This window comes from Vigna unguiculata, chromosome 8 (assembly GCF_004118075.2).
Source record: "Vigna unguiculata cultivar IT97K-499-35 chromosome 8, ASM411807v1, whole genome shotgun sequence".
Classification (NCBI taxonomy): domain Eukaryota; kingdom Viridiplantae; phylum Streptophyta; class Magnoliopsida; order Fabales; family Fabaceae; genus Vigna; species Vigna unguiculata.
Window position 1 is genome coordinate 2608101 of NC_040286.1, and position 25229 is coordinate 2633329.

Genomic DNA, 25229 nt, shown 5'->3' on the forward strand with positions numbered 1-25229 from the left:
CGATTTTGATTAACCCCTAGTAAAGCAGCACTTACCAGCGGTTTCAAAACCCCTGGTATTTATGGGCAGTTTTGAAACCCATGGTATTTACCGACAGTTTTAAATCCCTGGTATTCACGGGAGGTTTTGAAACCACTGGTAATTACCGGCGGTTTTGAAACCCCTGGTAATTATCTGCGATTTTGAAACCCTTGGTAATTACTAGTGGTTTTGAAACCCCTGATATTTCCTCCTTGTATGCAGTTTTAAATCCTTTAAACTGTGTGAAATCCTTACAAAAACCCCTACAATTAAACCTCTCTATCAAACTAATCATTTTAAACCCATTCTTCCCTTCACTCTTCTCATTATTACCATTAATATTAGCATTACCATTACTATTAATACTATTAATGCTCTCCTATAGCATCACTTTCTTTGCTTCAAGGTCATCCTTCAAGCCTACCCTTTGCCATGCCTACTTTTTGCTAGAGATTTAATTTAAATGCTTTGTGATTTAAGTTTAAATTGAATGTAGGTTTTCACTTGCATTTTTGGTAATATTCTTATATTTTAATGACCTGGAAGGATAACACCAAAAATCCTAAACTCCTAAACTTCTATTTTTTGCACCATCAAAGTACATCAAAGGATAAGTAGGCACACACAACGAAATATGCAAATAGCAGAAAAAGAAAGCACTAAAAGAGTAGAAAACCTGATATGAAAAGAGGAGCACGAAAAGAAAGTAGCAATGGCACGACTACTTGACAGTGGCAAAATCGAACACACTCCGATTGCATTGGCTATGGCACGGTTACTTAGCGGTGGCAAAATCGCACGCAGTGACAAAATCAAAAAGAGAAACAATATTAGGGAAAAATCGATAGTAAAAAATCGAACGCAGTGGCAAATGAAATGAAAACGAAACCGAGATTGAAATGCTAGAAGACGAAATAGGGAGATCGAAAGAGAAAAATTGAAAGACGAAATAGGAAGATGAAGTATGAAAACGAAATTGGAAGCAAGGGAGAGCAATCTTCGTTACCTCAAGCTTCATTACGTAGAACTTTCCATGAGACAGTGAGGAAGAACAATGGAGAAGGATGTGCAACGGTGGTGGAGGACGGTGGAGAGTGGATAACGATCTTCTCCATTGAGACACGACCACGCAAAAAAGGAAAGCAGTACTGCACCTCCTGAGACACTAGTATTTTTAAAACATAAAAAATTACAAAAGAAAAAAAATTTAAAAAAAAAAATTTAAATTTTACGGGGTTTTTTAAAAAAACTCCGGTACTTAACTGGAGTTTCTTAAACCTTCGATATATTGTATTTTACTGAAGGTTATTATAACCTCAACTAATTAATCTCTCCTAAAATTATTCTAAAATTAAATATTTGTGTAGTATTTGTACGACTATTACTTCATATTCTCTTTATTATATAGAAGAGAAAACTTTGATATATGGTATTTTAAATGTTGTTTTACTTACTTTTAATTAGATCGAAATTTCATTTCAATAATATGTTTAGTTTAAAATTAAGTTTTATTAGGTAAATAATTGAGATCTCTCGATCCATTCTTAATATAGAAACTAAATATCCCAACTTAAAATTAAATCAGTACAATTAAAAGTTAAATTGACGTACGTTTAGATTTTAATATAATATTAGGTCACAGTAGCCACCTGATAAATGTTTACTAAAAAAAAGTCTATTAAAATAATATAAATAAATAAAAACTACAAATAAATTCCTGTTTATTGATTATATATTTATTATCTCATCCAATATTTTATCCTACGTTGATATTAGATCTGTTCGATATTCTTAAAATTCAATCTCAAAAACCTTTAGATGATTGCTATAGTACTTTGGGTTACAGCTAGATGGAGAAAACTATAAAAAAAAAATCTTTACATAAAAAAAAAAAATAGCAGGCTATAACATTTATCCCAAAATAATTACGACTATTTAAATATACAAAATTAACATAATCTTTAAATTTTTACTTTTTCCAAATAAAAAAGGATATTTGTAAAACAAATTTTTAAAAATAAAATATAGATAAAATTATTTATATGAATCCAACAAAAATTAAAAGTAATATTACGTATTTTTATTCACACAAAAAAAAATCAGAATAATTAAAAGAAAACAATGAATTGCTGATGAATACATATACATCACAATGTCTCACTTTCTTTCTCTCACTCGTGTTTTTTCTTTGTTTCAATTTTCCACTTCTAGTCAATTTGATGGGAAATGTATGAGTGCATTTTTTTGTTTTTGCTGATCAGAAAATGTATGAATACATAACTGAAACTTTTGTTCTTTGTATAAAAATTTAACTCAACGAAAACAAGTAAGTTAAACAAAAAATAAAAAAGTGAATAATTATTTTAGCTTGATTTATTTTGCAATGAAAAAAATAACAAGAACCTTATTATAAGTTTACAAAAAGGAAATGAAAAGAGGAAAAAAAAAAAGGAATGACAATAACATGGACCAATCTTTCAGATTGACAAGTAATGATCTTATAGAGTGGGCTTGGGCCTGCTTGATCGATCTTAAAATCTTAATAAAATTTGAGAACTTTCTTCCTGCACCTCCATATGTCTGTGATGAAAATGACATATATAACCTCCATTGAAAAATGTTATAAAACCCTAATGTTTCCTCTTATTTCAAAGCACGAATGGAGGATAGAGGTGTAACAAGGATAATGATAACAATGTTATTTTAATATTTTTTTATGGGGTTGAAGAAAAAAAAAAGACCAAATTTTTATTTCCTTTTTTATACACTCTTCCAAAATGTGTTTTAGGAATATTTTCTAAAAGAAGTATATTTCGGAACATATTCATGTTTTCTTTGCATTTTAAATGGTTAAGAAAATAAAAATAGGCCCAGAAAGAATATTTTATGAAACAAAAAATTAAAAAATATTCTAAAATAAATATTCTAAAATAATGATTATTCCACAATCTTCAATGATAGTCTTTGCACTGAAAAGGAGTGAAAAACCTCAATGTGTATATAATTAGCTAAGTACGAAAGATATCAGATGGTACATGCATATTTGAGACTAACTGTTACGGTAAATTCAATTCAAAAAATCATTTTCAAAACTCATAATTAATTTTAAAATTTATTTTATATAGATTATTGCATTGATCCAAAATTATTTTATAAGTATATAATTTTAATGTGTATTAAAACATAAACCATTCTAGCATTTATTTTATGATTCGTTTTATAAAGTTTTACACACACAATGTCTACAATATATATTTATAATTCAACTGTTGAACAAATTAAGACTTTCATTTAGATAGTCTTTGATTGCTATAATTCCAAAAATATGATAAGAAAAACACTGTTAAAAATTCACTGTAATATAAAAAGTTACACAATTCAAAAGAAAGGAAAAAACCTTTTAGAAATTTCTGATTTTGTTTTACAATATACGGCTCAAATTGTAAACATTTCCTTATTAAAAATAATTAAAATCTCTAAATATATTTTTCATAACCATGTTTCTTAAATACTTCCATGTTTTTAGTTGAGCTCGGACATTCCTGACATTTATCCCAAAATCACATTTTGTTTGTCAGTCTAATTCTTAAATTTGGATTTAAAATATTTTTCATTTCAAATTTTAATACTCAAATCCTCATATATTTTGATTTAAAATTTAATATATATAATTTTTTTAATCTAAAAATATTACATTTTTTATTTTTAACTTAATATGTATATTTTTTTAATCCAACAATATTACATTTTTTATATATGTTAAACGATATTTTAAACTATTGTTCCAAATTTAAAAATTTGAAAATGTCAAACATTATAAATAATTTTAACATCAGCTTTTTGACACATAAAAAACTTAATGTACTCAAATTTAGTATAACGATAAATTTTAATTTTACGTTAAAATAATTTAAAATCTAAAAACATATTTTTCTTTATAATCAAACGTAATACACTCATATTTTGTTTTATTATTATTTTGAGAGGTGAGTTTACTTCCATAAGAAGCATGTCCATATGCAATGCAAAAAGAAGAAAGATGAAAGACTATATCTTTGTCAGACTGCCAAATCAATCACTCACTTTGCAAATTTCATTATTCTTTATCATTCAATCATCTTCTTTTGCATATGGAATCGACCACACAACTTTTCATCTTAACTTATTGTTAGGTATACCCTCATTCTTCAACTTAACATTTTAGGTGAGAATTTCCCTAAATATTCTTTTACATAACAATAATAAATGCTTTTTGAACGTTTGTTAACCTTGTTTACTATATACATATTATTTTCAAAAAGTGTGTGGAGAAGTTTAATGGAATGTGTATCACAACATGAGTGAAAATTTTAATTGTAATAAGTGAATATGGACTCTTTGATAAATAAGATTAACCATTAACCGATTTGTTTGTTTCGATTAATTAAAGGGTTAAATATATTTTTGGTCCCTCAAGTTTAAGTAAAATTTAGAATTAATTATTCTTCTAAACTTTTGACTAATTTAGTCTTTCATTTTTTAAAATGCGTGAATTTAGTCATTTTAACAAAAAAATTCGTTAAGTTTATGTGACATTTCGTTTCAAGCACATTTCATGATAGTATTTGAATTGTTTGTTTACACTGTTTGACACATTTTTGCTTCAATGTTAACTCAAATATTATCATAAAATGCGTTTATAATATCAAATAAACTTAACAAAATCTGGTAAGAAGGACTAAATCTACGCATTTCAAAAGATGAAGAACTAAATTAGTATAAAGTTTCGAAAAAAAGACTAATTTCAAATTTCATTGAAACTTGAGGGACAAAAATAATTATTTAACCCTTAATTAAATGATGAAAAAAGTTAGTCTAATTTTAACAAAGAAGCTATCAGTTGTCATTTTATTTTTGTTTGTTAAACTACTTAATCGAGTCGAATGAATTTATAGTTTTAAAATTTATGTTAATTTTGAAAGAGAGATAATACATAATTCTACTAGGATCTGGTTTAGTTCGTCAGAGTTTGAATTAGAAATTTATAGAACACTATTCTTTTTTACACAAATAGAGTAAATTTTGAGAGTTAAAACATTTATAAATACTTTGCTTGTGGTGCACACATAACTAGAAGAACGACTTAGGTTTTAGGCTTAAAAGTAGCTACTAAAGATATTACTACAATAACATTGTTTCACCAATTTGAGTTAGATTAAAATTAAAGAATATTAGAGACAATTTTAAAGTTTAATTCTCTCGCACGATACAACTTTTTCTAATATTGGAAATAATTCATAAGTATATTTTAATGAAAAATGCATTATATATAAGATAAAATCTTCCATCTTATATAATACAGGTATGATAATCTTATATACACAAGAATTGCCTGCATTAGAAACATATTTAAATTAAATTAAGTGACCATAAATATAATTATCAATAATAGTTAATATTTTAAATTAAGGATGAATAAATATTATAGGAATATTTAAATGTGACCGTAAGTGCTGTATGCATATGTTGATGAAAGATTGAGTAATATATAAGAAAAAAACTCATAAATTCATTATTTTGAATAAGAAGTGGTGTTAATATATGTAGATTGGATTATATTATTGATGTTATATTTACACAGGTAAATTTCCTTAAAATACTTATCAATATCTGTGATATATGAGTCAATAGTTCGGTTTAGGGTATGTTCAATGTTTCGGCTATAGGGACCTAGCATCTACTTAGAATACTCAATTTGTTTTTATGCTCTTCTTGCATCAATTTCTACCGTTCGATCCCCTTGCTCTCTCTTCCGTTCGGTTTCTTTTCGCTTTCTCTCGCTCGGTTGTCCAGGCGATCGGGATACCTGTCTATAAGGTTTCAATGCTTAAATAAGGTTTCGATGCTTAAGTCAGTTCAAGTTCATTCGGGTAAGTGTAATTAATAATGTAATAAATGCGAAGTGGAAGTCTTCACCACCAATTTACCTTTGGCTCCTATTTATAGTTTTTGACATGGACCCGTGATTAAGGTTTTCTTAATTATGGCCCAATTGCTTTTTACTTGATTACTAAATTGTATTACCTTAATTTACTTCTAGTTTACTGATTTAGTTTTGGTGTAGCTGCTTGATTGAAGGGTCGTGCATTCTGACGGAGATCCCCATAATTGTGTTACGACGACAAAATTTCATTAGAATGAACGACATAGGCCATTCGGTCGTGAGCTCCCTTAAATCACTTTGGAGAAATTGTCACATCAACAACCCAAGAGATCGTCCACCTGTAGCGAGCGGCCTTCGGCCACTTATCCTTGAGCCGCCTAACTGATGGTCTAACTGGAGATGTCGATAGGTCAAAAAGGTACATTTATTTTAACATTTGAGATTCTATACACAAGATAAATAATTCTTGAAAGTTAAATTCACTTGTTTGACAATTTATATTTTACTTTTTGTTGAATGTCAATCTATCCAAAATGGTTGTTGCATTCAAAGCAACACCATGTATGCTTTTTCTTTAAATGATCTTATTCAACCAAAATAAGTTGAAAAGGTTAAGTTCGAATAAACTTAATGTCTTCAACTTAAATCCAAATACACACTTAGTAACTAACACAAATACAATATGAATGAAAAATATGTTGGAAGTTGTACATGGACTAAAACAAAGTCAATTTAAAAAATACAAGTGAATATAAATGTTTAAGTTTGTCTGATCGAATTTAACTTAAACTTCGATCTTTAGAACGTACGCAATAGAAATAAAAAAGAAAACATAATGTGTGAAAAGGAGAAGCAAAACACAAAGTTTGAATCCATGGTCGTAAGTTGTAATTGTTAGAAAACGACAATGAAAAATAGTAGTAGCCGTAGGAGAGTGTCCGTGATGAGCGAGGTGATTAAGAGAGGCAGTATTAGTATAGTGCCTTGCTTGGGAAAAAGCAAAAGCTTGGTAGTAGTGGGTGGTGTCAAGTGCATGTCCTTTTGCCAATATGCAAATTTCTTTGGTCAAAACAAAACTCTCTCCATCTAGAATTAGGGTTCATCAATGACCCCACCCCCACCTTACACCCCAACCATATTTCATTTTTCTATATCCATATTATCAGACTTCAAATTTTTTCTTGGATTTTTTAGTACCGTCATCCGTTAAGCATTAACATATACTATATTAATGTTTTAAAATTTTTTAATATATTTTAAAATTTTAGAATGACTATCAATATATTTTGAAGACACAACATAAAAACATAATATACTTTAGGGTTAAATATGTTTTTGGTCCCTTATCTTTCTGTAAATTTTGAAATTAGTCAATTTCGAAATTATAGACTAATTTAGTCCTTTATCTTTCAAAATACGTGAATTTAGTCATTTTAATAAAATTTTGTTACGTTTATTTGATGTTTCGTATGCATTTCAGGATTGTATTTGAGTTGTTTATACTATTTGACACATTTTTGCTTTAATGTTGAGTCAAATACTATTGTGAAACGCGCTTAAAATGTCAAATAAACTTAACAAAATTTGATTAAAAAGACTAAATCCACGTATTGCGAAAGATTAAAGACTAAATTAATCTAAAGTTTAAAAATAGACTAATTCTAAAATTTACCGAAAGTTAAGAGACTAAAAACATATTTAACCCTATATTTTAAAATTTTAAAATCAATGATTATCGATATTATTTAACCCTATATTCCAAAATCCAAATTATCCATCAATATTCTATTATGATACACTCATGCATGAAATTAACTTTATCTCTTTTTTCATAAAATTGGAATTGACCTTACACCCAGTTTTTGTCGTATAAGAATTGGGTAGCTACCTAGGCTACGTCCTTGATTACTTAATTTCCATTTTGCTCTGATTGCAACTTGCTAATTATAAACAGTGAAATGGTCCAATGTTTTGAATGCCCAGTTACTATTATTGAAAGCCAAGAAAGAAAAAAAGGTTAGATAAGGAAATTTAACTTCCATTTTAGTTTTCTTTTGCACACAGCTCAGCGACCTACCTGTACCTATCAACCATAAAATTCCGAAGTAGTTGCTCACTGATCGTTACTTCACTTCGATGCACCTTCAATGGAGAAAAATGGAGCATCTTTTCTATGCCAGAAAATGGACGACACATTCAACAAACATTTATTTTATTAAGCATTGGAATCAATAACTACGTTTTCAATTGCCAAGTACGCACACACTTCAATGCCTAACTATTCAATCACTACAAAATTTACTCTCAAGAAAGAAAAACCTTGAATCACACTTCAGAAAAAGTTACAATAGTTCAAAGATTGTTATAGAGATTATGAACTTAAGTTCGTGCTGTGATGTAAATTTTCGTCTGTGAAAGAATGATTGTGTGAGAATTCTTATAGTGTATAAAATAATGTAAAATCTTTGTACACTGTACATCAGACATTTATTACTGTAAAATAACATCCTCTTATATAACATCTCTCCCTTCAATTTATTTTTTTACTTGCTTCATTTTTTTCTAAACTTTTATCAAATCCTTCTCGATGAATATCGAAATATCATAATCTTTCTCTTTCAATGTTTCTTTCTAACTGTCCAAATTAATTTTCTCTCTCAATATACTATATATGGAAAAAGGTTCCACACTAATAATTAGATATTTTGTCTTTCCTTGGTGATTAAATAAAAGGCATTGATACCCTTCGTTCAAAGAAGTCTTAATTTGATGGTTGCTGTTCGAAAATCTAAACGGGAATCATTTTTAAAAGGGTCATGTGTATCTTATTTGCAAATAAATAATTTTTTTTTGGAGGAACGATTAATGTGAAAATTTTTATTGATAAAAAATAGATAAAGAAAATTGATTAAAATTTGTAAACATGTTCTTAATGGCCTAATAAGAACCGAACGATAATTTTATTGAAAATTTTTAGGATTTTTAGAAATATGAGATATACAAAGGATATATTATATGAACGAATGTATATTACTGTATTTTATTGATATATCCTAAATATTAGGATAAAATATAACATAATATTAAATATAAAATATTTACAATATCTCATTCTTAATATAAAATAATAACTAATTTCTAAAATTAGAAGATATTTCTAACATTGAAATTTTTTAAATACTAATTTAAATAAAAAATATATAGTAATATAAATAAAATAAAATATTTGTATGACCTATTGATATCCTTAATCAGATCCTTGGTCAGGTAGTTCAAGTATAAACGATCAAAAGTCGTTTTCATAAATTGTTGATGTAACAAAATCACTCCAGAGTGATTTTGTCACATCAATAACCCACAAAATTATATGCCTGTAACGAACTGTCTTTGATCGCTTATTCTTAAACTTCTTAATCGAATATTTGACTATATAAATATTGATACGGTAAAAAAAAAAAAAAAATGGATGCAATGTTGTGATGAGGCATTTTATAGCGCATGCCGAGGTTGGTGATGGTTTGAGGATGTCTCTCATCTCATCATGGATCTGCACTCATTAAAGTATTAAAAAATGATGATGCTCCTTCTATTTTCCATGCCGGTGTGAAAACAAATATGCAAAACTCCTTGTTCCGTTTTGACCATTGCCAACGGCGCATTTCACCAAATTTGACCATGAAATTATAACTTTTTTAAAACAAAAAATTAGTTCATTTCAAAGTTGTAAAAAAGATAAAAATGTAAAATGTGTTAATTTGTTTGAACCGATTAGTCTTATGATTGGTGAAGCGAATATGAATATGACCACTTAGTTTTCGTCGTCTTGTCGCTGTCCTCTTCCCATGCTCTCTGCAATTCCTCCCCACTATCACTTCCCCACCTCCATACCCAAACAATCAAAAATCACATGCCAATTATATTCTTTTTTATTTTCAGAACAAATTAAATATCTAAATTACCTCAATAAATTTAATAACAACTCAGATTTTTTTAATTACACTATTCTTTTCATGTCAGGGAGGACCATTATATTTAATACTGCAGCATCAATTATTAAACTCAATCAACCCTTCACTAAATTAACTAATAAGCATACATCATTACAAGGTTTAATATAGTCAATTCATGATTTGCTTTTTAAAAAATATAATAAAACAGATTTTTATAAAGTGACCATACGCAATACGCTACGAATCATCTATATTTTATATTAATGTTTTTTTTTCTTTAAAATATATAAACTATTGATTCCCCCACTGGTTAATATGAAAAAAAATTATATTTTAAACAAAGAAAAAAGTAAGATTTTTAGAGTAGTTACAATGAAAATGTTCTTTTATAACACATGACAACGTAAAGTTTTTTGAAACTCACCGTATAAAGATCAAATATATTTTAAATTAATTTAATGTTGGTTTAGGCTTTATTACTAAAATATAGTTAAATAATTTTAAAATATTAAATATTTTACAATAAAAAACTATAACTAGAGATATATGTTATGATTATGTTTCAATATTAATGAATAATAAATAAATTTATATAAGATATTACGACATTATTTTCCATTTAAAATTTTAAACTAAAAGATTTATGTATAGTTGTAATTGGTTTTGATCTCATTAAGTTTTCCAAGTTGAAAAGATTGAACACTAAATCGTGAGTAAGCTCGTATAAATTCGTATAAAATATTAATATCTACTTTTAATATAAAATTTTAAATTAATCAATTTATAAATCTTTCTACTTATACATTTTGTTTATGTTATTTTTTTTCGTTAATGTAAGTCTTTCAATTTATCTCAAAGTTTATTTTAATTAGTTTAAACTATATAGTTTATATTATAATACCATAGTGGAGAAGTATACACATGTAAATGCATTCATACTTAATCCAAATTGAATAGATACAATTAAAAAGGGTCAAAGTAATTTTTTTTAAAAAAAGAAAAGAAAATAGAAAGAGAGTTTAAGTAGGTGAAATTGTGGTGTTGTGAGAAGCAATCTAGCGCAACAGTGTGTAGACCACAGTTTACTTGTCTCGCGGCAACATTGTCCGAATCCGTTGCTTATGAGACACCTCTTTCTCTTTCTCTCGCGCATTTTAACAAACAACACTTCTTCTAAACTCTAATCACTTGCTTAGTGTGCGTTCCCTTCACCATTTCAGAACAAACAAACGCATTCGCTTCACCTGCGTGTGGCAAAGTCGTAAAAATGGAGCGGAAGCAAGGGTTCTTCTCCGCGCTCAAAGACGAGGTGGTTCGCGGGCTGTCGCCGGCGCGCTCACGCGCCAAGAGCCCGGCAAGGAGCTCATCGCCGATGTCCTCGCTGCTGCGGCGGCGACGGAAGCACCACGCGCCGCCGCCGGAGCTCTTCATCGCGAGATCGGGCAGCCTGAGGCCCGCGGAGGCGCTCTCGCCGCTGAAGGAGGGACCAGACGGAACCGACGGCCATGACTCGACGCGCGGAGAGGGAAGGTGGGGTCAGTGGATGAAAGGGCCACTCGCGAGAGCACCCTCTGTTTCCTCCTCCTCTTCATCGTCCTCTTCCTCGTGCAAAAAGTCCGATCTGAGGTTGCTGCTTGGCGTGTTGGGTGCTCCACTCGCCCCCGTGCACGTGTGCACCACGGACCCCTTCCCTCACCTCAGCATCAAAGACATCCCCATTGTTAGTATCTCTTTTCACTCTGTTTAACTTTTGTCTTTTTGTTATATTCCCAGATCAAATAGTCTTAGGTTTATGACTCGTTTCCATAATCTTAAATTTTTTGTCAATTCTTTGTTCAGTTGTCTAAGATCAGTAAATGTTTTACCTTGTTTAGCATTCTGTTAGGTCACATTTGGAAAATTGAATGGAAAATGTGTGTGTAGAGTGAAAGGGGATAATATAACTGTTGATCTTGTCTTGTGGTTTTGTTGCAGGAAACTTCGTCTGCTCAGTACATATTGCAGCAGTACATTGCTGCTTCTGGGGGGCAGAAGCTTCAGAATTCGATTAACAATGCTTATGCCATGGGGAAGGTGAGGATGATAGCCTCTGAGTTTGAGACAGCGAACAAGGTCACGCGCAGCCGGAACTCCTCCAAGGCTGCCGAGTCCGGTGGGTTTGTCTTGTGGCAGATGAACCCCGACATGTGGTATGTTGAGCTTGCTCTTGGTGGCAGCAAGGTTCATGCCGGTTGCAATGGGAGACTAGTGTGGCGGCACACGCCCTGGCTCGGTGCACACGCCGCCAAAGGGCCGGTTCGGCCTTTGCGGCGCGCCCTTCAGGTGAGGCTGTAACCGTACTGTGTCAGGGTACTGCTTAGTTAAATTTATATTTGGGTACTTGTAGGAGAAGAACATAAGAAGGAAAAATGGATTGGGTTTCTTCCATGAGCTAAAATGATATGTAGACAAGATTTTGTGAAAGTTCTCTCATCTAACTTCTACAAAATTTTAACTGCATAAGTTGATTTTGATTTATGAGAGAAACTAAAATCATTTTACGGTATTTCTTTTTTTACAAGTGTATGTGGAAAAATTTATCTAGCGGGGCCTAGGTTGTTTACATTTCTGACTACTTTTTGTGTCTGCAGGGCCTTGACCCACGAACGACTGCAAGCATGTTTATCAATGCAAGATGCATTGGGGAGAAGAAGATAAATGAAGAGGACTGTTTCATCCTGAAGCTCTGTGCAGACCCCTCAACATTAAAAGCCAGGAGTGAGGGTCCAGCGGAGATCATAAGGCATGTTTTGTTTGGGTACTTTAGCCAGAAAACGGGGCTTCTTGTACACTTGGAGGACTCCCATTTGACCCGCATTCAGAATAACGGTGGTGATGCAGTGTATTGGGAGACCACAATAAATTCCTTTCTTGATGATTACAGGCCTGTTGAGGGGATAATGATTGCTCACTCGGGTCGTTCTGTAGTGACGCTTTTTAGGTTTGGGGAAACTGCTATGAGCCACACTAAAACCAGGATGGAAGAAGCTTGGACGATTGAGGAGGTTGCGTTCAATGTTCCTGGTCTCTCCTTGGACTGTTTCATTCCTCCATCTGAGCTAAGGTTTGCTTCCATGAGTGAAGCCTGTGAGCTTCCTCAAGGTCAGAGGGTGAAGACTGCCGTGGCAGCAGCTGCATACCATGCCAAAGTTGCTCAACTACAAAAATCGCATGAAGGAAACACTAATAACATTAACTGGACAGTGGATGTTTAGCTAAGAGGAAGTTCTGGACTAGCCTAGGCGTCTAGTTTTTTTAACTTTTTGTGAACTATCTGACAAATTACTGCAGGTAAATGGTAAGATTGCAGCAGGGTTGTCAAGAGTTTTCTGCTGTGGGTCATTGCCTCATCAAATTTGTAAATAGAAATGATCAGTCGTGGATCCTGGAAAGTGAATTTCTATACTCTGAGTTTTTGGTGGATGATTATGTGCATCAAGGTTTGTTTTTCCCACTTGCTTTCCATCAGTGTGAAATTGGGAATCTGCTGATCATTTTATAAGCTTTATAATTCCTGTAGAGTTTTTTTTTTCCTGTGAAAGCATTAACCATGATGCTTGGAAATCACAGTTATAACCTTGATTTCGTCACTGAAAACGTTTTGGCCTTGTGTTTCAAGGGCCAGCACTTGTGAGGTTTAACATTGATATTGCTGGTGACATCCGTAAGGAAATTTCTTCCATCTTTGGAGGAAACTATATATCATTGAAGAACTTTAAATATGTTTAGTGCTGGTTGTTATTATGAATTGTAAACCTAGTAGCCAGAGTAAGTAGAAGCTAAACTATTCATAGATCTAAATTTATGCTTTTAAAGGACATATATATTGACAAAGCTTGTATCAATATTTAATTGTAACTGTTAGAAATATGTCAAGATTTCCTATATTATCAGAACTGTTCTTTTCTATTTATCTTCTCCTTGGATGATTGTGTTTTCTCATATATTATGTGGTATAGTGTCCATCATTAATGCCTTGGATATGGTTGAGATGTCCACATATCGCTTTCAGGATCTTCATGTTTGGAGATAATTTTTGGTTGGTATGTGTGATTTATTCTAATCGAAACCTTTTGGGAAACTTGTATTCTTGAGCATACCTTTTCCTTATTCGTTGAAATTTATTATGACTCACCAAATTTTTAGTGCCATCCTTGATAACGAAGGAGTGTTTGGGAATTTTCTTTCAGCAATGAAGTCAGAGTAAATTTTTAGTGCAGATAAAACGGCAATTTAACATGATTTAATGTCTTAACCTTTTTATTAAATTCCCTCTCATCAGATTCTAAGTTTCACATATGGGTGTTAAGTGTGGTTATGTTTTTTTCGAAGTAATCTTAAACCAACATAAAAATTACATTTTATTTGGTAATCATGTGATAAACTTGATTTTCATTCTAATGAGAATTTTAAGTTAATATTATATAGTATACATTTACACCGTATATATTTATGGAAATCGAAACTAAATGATAAATAAGTATACGACTAAAGAAATAAGAACCTGTGTTACTCTGTACTATGATATTTTGTGATTTGGTTCAAGCACAAATTGAATCAAACTTTTCGGTTTGATATTAAATAATCTACTTAAGTTTAGTTAAAGTTGTTTACTTTGATATTTTCTTAATCTGTCATTGTGTTTACTTTGCATTGGTTAAAGTTCAACATCCCTATTTCATATATGATTCTCTGAGTCGTGGAGTGTTAAAATTATTTTTGTTACCCTTTTGATCCCTCAAAAGAATTTGAGGCTGAAAAGTGCAGTGAGAAGATTCTTCTTAACTTTATAATGAAAAAGTAGAAAGTCCATTACTCAAAGCAAAAAAGAGTAGTGCATTTACTTTCCTTCCTTTTCCATCCCTTTCTTGGATTATACATAGCTTGAGCCTTCCAAAAGGTTATAAGTATTTTCTGAAGCTATTTTTGTATGTATTAGGTGAAAATTTATGTTTCAGTTAGCAGACCTGAAAAAACCTAGTTTGGTAAAATGTGTACTTTTATATCCAAAATGTGTTTATTATTTGGTTAATTGGCATGTTTAGTTTAGAGAATAAAAGTGCCTGTTTTTGGGGACAGATTTTTTTGGTAGTGTTTGAATTTCAAATTTCTTGAAGGTCAATTTCGAAGAGAATAGAACGTGACATAAAAAGTAAAACTGGGCTTCTTGAACTTCGTTATTTTCTTTTGAGTAGTTCAGTTTCTCTTTTCCACTATTAAAGTTATGTTCACATCTTTCGGCCGTACCACATGCGTTGAAAATTACATGAGACATCAAGTTCGAACTTTAATAATGGTTCAGAGAACTTTAGTTTCCATTAAAGGCAATCATCAAACAAAGAAGAGGGACACGCTACTAATAATGGTAAAACTTTATTGCTATAAATCTTAATATGTATTGTTTTTTTTTTCTTTGAATTTGTCTTTTAACTTATTATATTAATATTTTTCTTCTCAAGTGTCAACTATGATCAAAACTGTAAAAGCCTTTCACCCCATTTTGAGGCGGAGAAATGGAAAGATAGAAATAAAAATAATATACAAAGAAAAAGTAGGAAAGGTATAAATCATAGAAAATGGAATGAAAATGAGACAGTTCAGAAAAATGAGCGCACATGATAACTATTAATACTTGACATAAGTAATAAGAAAAGAAAGAGAAAAATAATACTTTGATACTTCTTAAAAAAATTACACCCATACTGTAACTCATTGTAATAATACACCAATATACATTAAAATTTTAAATTAAAATAAAGAAAATGAAATTAAAATATTATTATTTTGAGTTATTAAATGAGTGTTTTCTATTGATAGGTGTCATCATATCATTACCTAAAAAAAATACAAAATTTAGTTTTATGGTCTACTATCACTAATGGTTAAATAAGTTAATCAAGTTAAATTTTAAAATAATTAAAAAATTGTAAAAATCTCAATAAACTCAAATCTCACTAGTATCAATTAATTAAAACATCTATTTTACATATGTCTCAATAATAAAAAGAGAGAAAAAAATATATCTTCAATAATGAAGTGATTCATGATTGATGTTCGTGAAGAACGAGGAAGAAAAATGATCAGGTTAAATATCTCTCTATGATCATTATATTTAGAGAAGACTTCTTTAATGTATTTGTTGCAAGGAGGATGTTGTCCCGCGATAGACATAAACACAACTTTTGAGAATAATTCAAATGTAAGTCAAAATTATCACATAGAGTAAAAATGCTAATTAAACAACCAAAAAACCATATAAGTTCATTGTTTCAAGATTTTGACCTATCAATTGACATGAGTTTAGTTCTTCGTGATCAATATCAATTCTTTGTATAGATTAAACTCATATATATATATATATTCTTACACAAATATTTGTTATTTTTAAGAAAATAATTTTGACATTTTATTCTTGTAATTTTTTAAAATGGGGAGAATTTTAAAATAAAAAATAAAAATTGCAATAGAAAAAATAAATTTAAAATAATTAATTAAAGATGTTGAGATTTACCTTTTCAAATTATTATTATAATTCTTTAAAAACCCCTTCCAAAGTTTTTTTCAACTTTGAGAATAATTATCATCATCAAAATAATTACAGAAGTTAATGAATTAATAACACTTCATATTCTACATTTACTTTCATAACCCAAAATGATATTATTTTATTTAAACCACTACCTTATTTTTCAAAAGTCCAAAGTTAAAACTATATTTTCTGGCATACATTTTTATGTTAAAAATTTTATTAGAAAAAGCACAATACCTTAGGATTTTACATTCTTATTTTAGGTGTAACAAACTCAAAAGCTTTCAAGCAATAAAACACATACAAATTAACTAGAGCACCAGAATGTAGCACGACTTACATCCATATGACACAGCTTTTCTTTATGGAAGAGTGAAAATAAAAATGTCAAATAAGTGTAATTAATGTCAACAACTTTTTTCAAACAAACTATTATACGAAAATAAAAAAACACAAAATTATTGTATTGTATGTTACAAGAAATGTCTAAGACTCACGAAAGAATTCCGTTAGAGATAAGACAATTTAAAACTAAGTTTACTAGCCAGGTTTTTTTGTGTAAAACGTTCTTCGATGAACAACCAAACATGATAGTAATCTGAGTTTACTGAAATAAAAAGAAAGTTGAAAGTAACCTAAGTAAAAAAAATGGTACATGCTCTTGCCTATGTTTTGTGCTCTCTTTGTAAATTTATAATGCTGCATGCATTCAGTTTCTGTGGTTGCTCCTGTAGTTGGGAGATGAGTTTATATGTATGAAGTGACTAAAGAACCATAAAACACTGGTTAAATAACATAAGAGGTTGAGCACATAGAAGTTCAGATATAAATTATACTCTATTTCATCAATTACATCAAGAAGACATGTATAATACCCATTACAATATTAAATAGGCTAATTCCCTTTAGCAGAGAGCTCTTCATGGACTATTAAAAAAAAGGGAAGGGAAGAACAGATTGAATAGCAGAATAACAAAAAATTGTGGAGTTGCCTTGAACTATGCTAGACTCTACTTGTAATTCCAAAACTTAACTCAGAACCACAAAATCTAACCTATATCTCCTGCTCAAGTGTCAAAGTGGGACTATATGAACTTTTGCATCAAAAGCTTGTCTATATACCCCGTGATGTCTGCAGCTACACATTTATAGATTGTGTACTGATATCTTCCTTCTACAATGTGTGGAATGCAATTAATGCTGCAGGATACCAATAATAAGTGTAAGCCACGATAAGATAATGCATAGTGGACAAAATTATACAGTCATCGAGAATAGACTAAGATGTGAGCACAAGGGTGTTTAGTGAAAAAATGAAAATCAGTAGGTAAACACAACCAACATAATGCAAGCATGTGAGGCAATGCATAGTGTGGACAGACAAAACTTCAAATAGTTATCAACAATGGAACAAGTTCAGCTAAGAGTGTTTAGGGGAAAAGAAAAGCAGTGAGTGAATACAACAAAACCAACTAGAAAATTTTGTTAGTAAATTGAAAAGGGGTAAAGTAACCATAGCTACACACTTCACATACCAGACGATCTGTACAGGATATTTAGAAGCACCCATAATAGAAATGAATGCAATTGCATAATAAAGTTCAATAAATAATAAGAGTAAGAATAGAAAGAATAATAATGTAAAGTTCCTCAATTACCAAAGTGGTAAGTTTTTAATAAGAAATTCCATGCATCTGCATATAATTATTATATAGCAAACGTACAATCATACCAACAACTCACCTATAAAACAAAGGAGAAAAAAAAGCCAAACAGCAATTCGAACCGGCTGTCTGTATTGAATTTGGTATTGAGATCTTTGAAGCTTTCTCCGAATAGCACCATACCATCCATATTGATGCTTGTCATAGCATTCATCACAACTATCAAGGCCACTCTTACTTTCACAGCTTGCACTGTTGCCCTGTTTTCAGAAAAAGTAAAATATATTACATATCAGTAATTCAACAAATGTATCAAAAATCACTCAAGCAAGTCATCATTATGAGAGACAACAAGTGCAGAGTACATACCCTATTGAATTCAGCTGTTGGAAGTAGTGTGCCATCAGTTTCTCTATGATGATCCACTGTTTTCAGCTTTCTATAAGCATTCCTAGGCCACTTCAACTTAGAGACTGATTCCATGGAACTAAGAAATCCTGATAAACTGGGTGCCTTATTATGCATTGGACCAGAAGAACCACTTGAGGAACTCCACTGCTGTGCATCATCATGAACTGAAATTTTCCAAAATCCAATATCAGCATTAGCACTGACTACCCTGCGATGCCCAAGTGATATCTCCTCCTTTGATTCACCCCATCCAGATGAAACATGAAAATCCTTCGAAAAATTAGTCACTGGTGGATCTTCAATGTCCATGCTGTTAATTTCTGGTTTCCCCGAAAGAAATAAAGCAAGCTCATCCTTTTCTCCTTCGTCTAAACGCAACCAAGGCAGAGATGCATGGCCTACTGATTCACTTATCGAATGCTCAACTTTCATTATCTTATCCTCAATGGCAGTGATAAATTGTCGGTGCCTACTTCTCGCTTCATCACTTGAAATTTTGCCATAACTTGACATCACTGCCCGCTCAAATTCCTCTAACTGCATGTTCAAACAAAAATGTCATCATATCCCCACTTCAACAACAAAACACTTCAAATGAACTAGCTATTCTAGTAGACATTCACCATGAGTAGGAATTACCTGCCATTTGGCAGTGCCAAGTGCAATATGTAGATCTCTACACACTTCATCATAGTTCCACATGTTGGACGCATCTTTTGTTGCGTGTAACCATATCCTATACGTAGATTCCATCCTTCAAAAGCACAAAGATAACAAATCAACAACAAGAAGAAATTACATGATTGTGCACACAGATAAACCTAGAAATTTCAATAATCAGCTTCCCAACTCTTCGAATTCAGTAGAGTAGAGAAAGGAACAAATTAAATCATGTTGTACTTGCAATACCTAAATCAGTATATTTCCTCTTCAGTATAAAATAAAAGCACAAAACTAATTGGAACAAAAATCGAACAAAACTCATGCAGATGGGTATACCTGTCTGCAGACTCTTGAACTTCTTCGGCGGCGTTAAAGTAAGGATCCTTTTCCCACCGGTCAAAACTCGACGCCATGAATAAATTTAGTTCACCAAAAATTCTGAATAATAATTGAAAACAAAATTTGAGAAAAACAATGAACTCAGTGTCTAAAACCCTAGGCGATGAAATCTCTGATGCAGTGATCAATTAATAAAATTGAACTATGCGGGTGAGCCGAAAAATTAAACGCAGTAAAGAAAAGTGAAGCGAAGGACGAGGGATCCGTGAGAACGAGAACGGTTCTGATTAGTTGTTAGTCGGAGGAGGAGAATGAAGCGTGTCCCAAACGTAATTAATAGGTTGGGACTAAGGTTGTTCTCGTGATCTTCCTTAGATGTTTTTCTCGCCAATTTTTTATTTATTTTATTTTTTGGATGCGGATAATGAACGCGTAATAATGGTAATGTTTTTCAAACGTTTGTAGTGGTCAATAAAGTACTGCCTCATCCTGCTTCGCTTTGCTTTCTCTCCATTGTCACCAAACAATAAGTTTTATGTACACTGTTATTTTACTACCTAATTAAAATAATATATATATATATATATATATATATATTTATACTCATTCACTTAGTTATTTTTAATTTATCTTTTATAATATAATTATCCACATACTTTCTAAAAACTAATAATAACTTTTATACATATTTATAAACTTATTTTAAAAGTCAATTTTTTCTTTATTTTTTATATATTATTACATATTTTCTCTTTTTTCATTTATTTCTATTTTATTTTTAATAAACATAAATTTATTTTTCATTTTTAACAAATTTTTCATTTTTCTATTTTACTTTATTTTTTTTATAAATATAAATTTATTTTATATATTAATAATGTTACGATATCATTACTTATTAATATAATATCATAAATATTTTAAAAATATATATTTACATGCGTTATCGTGTTTACACCGGTATCAATAATGATAGTAATTTTTTATTCTTTTATAGTTTTACGGTACATTGTTTACAAAGTAAATAGAAATTGAAAAATTAAACTTTGAAATTATTTTTATTCAATTTCATTTCTGTAAAACAAAATATAAAAAGGCAAATTGGGAAGATAAGATAGGAATAATTGATACAGCCAGTAATCCATAATGATACATGCAGATGTGCGATACTTTTTTATGTACAATTATTGTCGTTACAATTATTATTATTCCATGAGTTAAATATATTAAACGAGGCATTTTTCTTGGGCCACACATTTTTGGCAGGCCCATATGAAATCATGTCCAGCTGAACGCAATTGGGCTAGCAACCCTATGCTTTCCATCGGTCCATTCCAAACGCGCAAAGCTACTGGTTCCGGAGGGCATGGACTTGTATGTAAACGACACCGTATAGCTCTTCTTCTCGTACTCCTGCGAGAAACTCAGCGTCTCCGGTTCCACCACAATCTTCACATTGGAATCCCCCAACGGCACCACCGAAGCTTTATACGTTCCCGGAGCTCCGACGTTAGTCAAAACCCTAGAGTACTTCACAGTATTAGGAGCATCCGAACCACCCCCAATACCCGAAGCTGTCTCCAAAGCAACCGCAAAGGAGGGGTAGTTGAAATCCTCCACTCTGTACTCCCTCTTCGGGTCACACGTAAAGTCCCTCCTCGCAGCAAGTTTGATTTGAAACGACGTGTAGTTTAGCGCGCAGAAGAATCCCAAGTAGTCTTCCACGTTGGCATCATACACCAGACCAGGATCAAGGGCCGCCACGGGATTCACGTGTCCCGCGCCATAATCAAACGGTGTCGCAGGTTGTCCAGTCGCAACATCTTCAATTGCGGCGCCGTTTTTGTAACTCGTGTACGCTGTGGTCATGAGTGCGGATCTAATAGCCGCAGGGCTCCATTGAGGGTGCGCGCCTTTGACAATCGCGGCCAAGCCACTGACGTGAGGGCAAGACATGGAGGTTCCGGAAATTATGTTGAAGCTGACATGGCGGTCGTCAGCGGTCAACCCGGTCGGTCCAACCGCGCCGGTCCAACCGGCTAAAATGTTGACCCCTGGAGCTATTAAATCCGGTTTGAGAATCTTGGGCGTGAGAGCGTTGGGTCCTCTGGAGCTGAAAGCCGCCACAACGGGAGAAGGTTGAACCTCCAAATGGGTTCCTACGAAAGCAATCTTGGCGGTGGGATTTGCAGAAGAAGAGACGTAACTCTTAAGAATCTGACTCGATTTTTGGCCCAGCGATGCAGCAGGAAGAAGATGAGGGTCAGCAACTAACTCTTCCCCGTAAGCTTCATTGTTGGCCAAAATCATTCCAGCACCTCCCGCGAGCTTCACCACCAAACCCTTTTCCACTCTGGGATTTCCCCCTCTCTCGCATATCACAATCTTCCCTGAAACCTTCTCAGGATTCAGAGAATCTTGCAAGCAAAGATACCCAACAGAAGAGTTACTCGCGTTGCCGGCGTAAACGAGAGGAAGCGGAGAATCCGGCAAGGGTTTACCGCTATAAAGCGACGCTCCGGCGTATGTTTTTCCGTTTCCGAGCGTTATGTAAGCAGGGAAATCGCGGTCTAAAGTTCCCGCTCCCACCGTGGTTATCCACGGCGCCACGTTGGCTAGCGTTGACGAACTGGGCCCGCCGTTCCCCGCTGACATGGAAACTAAAATTCCGTGTGACGTGGCAGTGAAGGTTCCAATCGCGATAATGTCTCTGTAATACTCCATCAAGCTTCCCCCAATCGACATGGATAAAACATTCACGCCGTCTTCAATGGCCTTGTCGATCCCCGCGGCTATGTCGGAAGAAAAACACCCACCGAGCCAGCACACTTTGTAAACCGCCACGCGCGCTTGCGGCGCCATTCCACGCGCCGTGCCCGACGCCAGACCGAAGAAGCTAGCTTCGGGAACCACAGAGCCTGCCGCCGTGGTGAGCGTGTGACTCCCATGCCCCTCGTCGTCTCTCGCTGACTTTGACTCTGTACTTAAGTCAACAGGTCCAAGAGCGGCTTCGTAGCCTTTGGAGAAAAACCTGGCACCCACGAGTTTTCTGTTGCAGTGTGAGGAGTTCATGTTGCTGCCAACTTCGCACTCGCCTTTCCACGTGGCGGGTACCGGGCCCAGGCCCGTGTCGTCGAGGCTCTTCAGCTCGGGCCAGACGCCGGTGTCGAGGACTCCGATGATGACCTGGCTCTGTTGCTGGGACGCGGGTAAGAGCGTGGTGCTTTTGTCGAGTCCGAGGAACTGCGGTGTTCTTGTGGTGTGGAGTTTGTATCGAAGTTCTGGAGTGACCGAGAGGATTCCTGGTTGGTTGGCGAGTGTTTGTGCTTCTTGGGGTGTGAGCCTGGTGGAGAAGCCGTGAACTACGTGTTTGTAGGTGTAGAAAATCTCTGCGGTGGCTGATGCTGATTTGAGGGAGGAGTCGAACCAGTTGAGGTGGTCGGAGAAAGTTGAGGGCATGGTGGACTTGTCCATGTGGATTATGTAGGTCATTTTGGCATGGCTTGGTGTTTGGTTTTCTTCTGCTTTGGTGTTGGTGCTGAGCAGCAGCAGAAGAAGAAGAATGGTTTGCACGGAGTTCAGAATTAGCGTCTTCATTGCTCTGTTTTGGTTGTGTTGGTTCTGATTCAGGGATTTGTGAGGTATTTATGGTTGAGTTGAAGTTCAGCATATGGATAGAGATTGTTTCGCTGCCATAGGAATATAAGAGTTTATAAAATGAATAAGAAATGCTTTTCTTTTTCTGGTATCTCAATTTTTCCTTTTCCTTTCTCACCCTAGACAAAATACTCTGTTAGTCACTCACAGTTGATAAAATTGGTTAAGAAGATGCAGATTTCTTTGTACCTCTCTGTTTTTAGTCGTAGAATGTGTTACATTACATCTATCTGTTTCCTGTATTTTTTCCTTATATTCTGAAGCACTTAAAAATGTGGTATTATTTATTCTCCATAATGTTTTTGTTGAGACCTGCTTTTTTAGAAAAAGAAAAAGAAAAAGATTAAAAGAAAGAACTTAGTTGTTTCTTTATGAGGGAAAAACACACGTACATGGTGGTGGTGCAAAAGTCTGGACAGGTAAGGGGACAAAGAAGCTTTTTCGATGACGTCATCCTCGTAATTCTACTTTATTTAAAATTTTAAACAAATGCATTATGAGAAGGAATAGTTGAATTACTGTCAGCACAGTACTAAAATGAATTTCTGCATGATCTAAAATTATCTTCCTTTTCTTAAGTGATCATACACAAATATTCTATTTTTTTATTCAAAATTTATCCAACATTAATAAAAAATAATTTAGAACGAATTAATTAAAAAAGTAAAAAAAAATATTAAGTGTTAGAAAAAAGTATGAAAATTGAAAGGTATACACAGAATTTTTCCGGAAAACAAATCTTTAAGTGAGGGGAATTCTTTTTAGTATCATTCTTTTGATAACAAAATTGAATTGGATTTTATTGTGAGTGCATTTGTGTGTTAAGGCTTCGTTTTAAATTAATCCGTTTCAATCGAAATAAATTTTTTAAATTAACCATATCAACCATTTAAACCTAATTTGTTAATTAAGCGTAATTGTTTTATGCATGTGTTATCTTTTATCATGTGAATGTATTAGATAACATTTTGAATAAACAATGAAATTCCATTAGCTTGATGAACTTCACAAGTCATAAGGTTCAAAATTTCTCACCTACTTTATAAGTATGTTTAGTGGAGAAGCAAATAAAATGTAATAAATGATTGTGTTTTATAAATTATTGAATTCGGGTACTCTCTTATGTATTATCAAATAAGGTTAAAAACTTTTGGACAAAGATATTCAATCAATGAGAATTCTCAAAACACAAGATTCTTTTTTTTGACAACTATGGTCAGGTCGGTAGTGTCAAATTCAGATTACGTCATTTTCATCTATTTAACTGCTGAAAGCATTTTCTACCAACAATCCACTCATTTTACACACAAAAAGAAGCTTTCTATATTTTGACAATATTTTTAAATAGCTTTTCTAATATCAAATTATATATTAATTCTCCAAGATCAGAAATAGTTTTTTAATTTAAAATTAAATATGATTTTTATTCTTCAAATTTAAGTAAAATTTGAAATTAGTTCCTTTTCGAAATTTTAGATCAATTTAGACCAATTTAGTCTTTCATTTTTAGAAATATGTAGATTTTGTCCTTTTAATCAAATTTTGTTAAGTTTATCTGGCATTTCAAGCCTATTTTAGGTTGATATTTAAAATGTTTATACCTTTTAACACATTTTCTCTTTAATATTAGCTCAAATATTATTGTAAATCGCATTTGAAACGTCACATAAACTGAACAAAATTTTGGTTAAAAATACTAAATTCACATATTTTTAAAGATACTAAAATTCAGATTGGTCTAGAGTTTCGAATGGGAACTAATTACAAATTTTACTGAAACTTCAGGGACAAAAACATATTTAACTCTTTAATTTATAATAAGGAGAATCATCTTTATAACACTTAGTTAAGAGTGGAAGCACTCGATAGTTAAGAGTGGAAACACTCAAACGCACATATTATACCTTATAATACGACCATTATAATAATATATATATATATATATATATATATATATATATATATATATATATATATATATATATATATATATATATTGCACACGATTAATATTATACGTAATATCTATAGCA

At 32.4% G+C, this 25229-nt stretch overlaps 3 protein-coding genes across 3 annotated transcripts; 1 reads left to right on the forward strand and 2 right to left on the reverse strand.

Annotated features, from left to right (window-relative positions):
* Window positions 1-10939: 10939 nt before the first annotated feature.
* LOC114194599 lies at window positions 10940-13846 on the forward strand. The gene is made up of 3 exons (XM_028084936.1): window positions 10940-11614; window positions 11869-12216; window positions 12525-13846. Exons 1-3 carry the CDS (start codon window positions 11162-11164, stop codon window positions 13146-13148), a joined length of 1425 nt encoding a protein of 474 aa, XP_027940737.1. The 5' UTR covers window positions 10940-11161; the 3' UTR covers window positions 13149-13846.
* Window positions 13847-17265: 3419 nt separating this feature from the next.
* LOC114194630 lies at window positions 17266-19945 on the reverse strand. The gene is made up of 5 exons (XM_028084978.1): window positions 19537-19945; window positions 19177-19291; window positions 18496-19074; window positions 18206-18386; window positions 17266-17662 (listed from the first exon to the last, which is right to left on the reverse strand). The coding sequence occupies exons 1-5, from the start codon at window positions 19611-19613 to the stop codon at window positions 17637-17639; spliced, it is 978 nt and encodes a 325-aa protein (XP_027940779.1). The 5' UTR covers window positions 19614-19945; the 3' UTR covers window positions 17266-17636.
* Window positions 19946-20640: 695 nt separating this feature from the next.
* On the reverse strand, window positions 20641-23408 carry LOC114194429 (subtilisin-like protease SBT1.7). Its single transcript, XM_028084626.1, has one exon. It carries the CDS (start codon window positions 23134-23136, stop codon window positions 20818-20820), a length of 2319 nt encoding a protein of 772 aa, XP_027940427.1. The 5' UTR covers window positions 23137-23408; the 3' UTR covers window positions 20641-20817.
* Between the last annotated feature and the right edge of the window lie 1821 nt (window positions 23409-25229).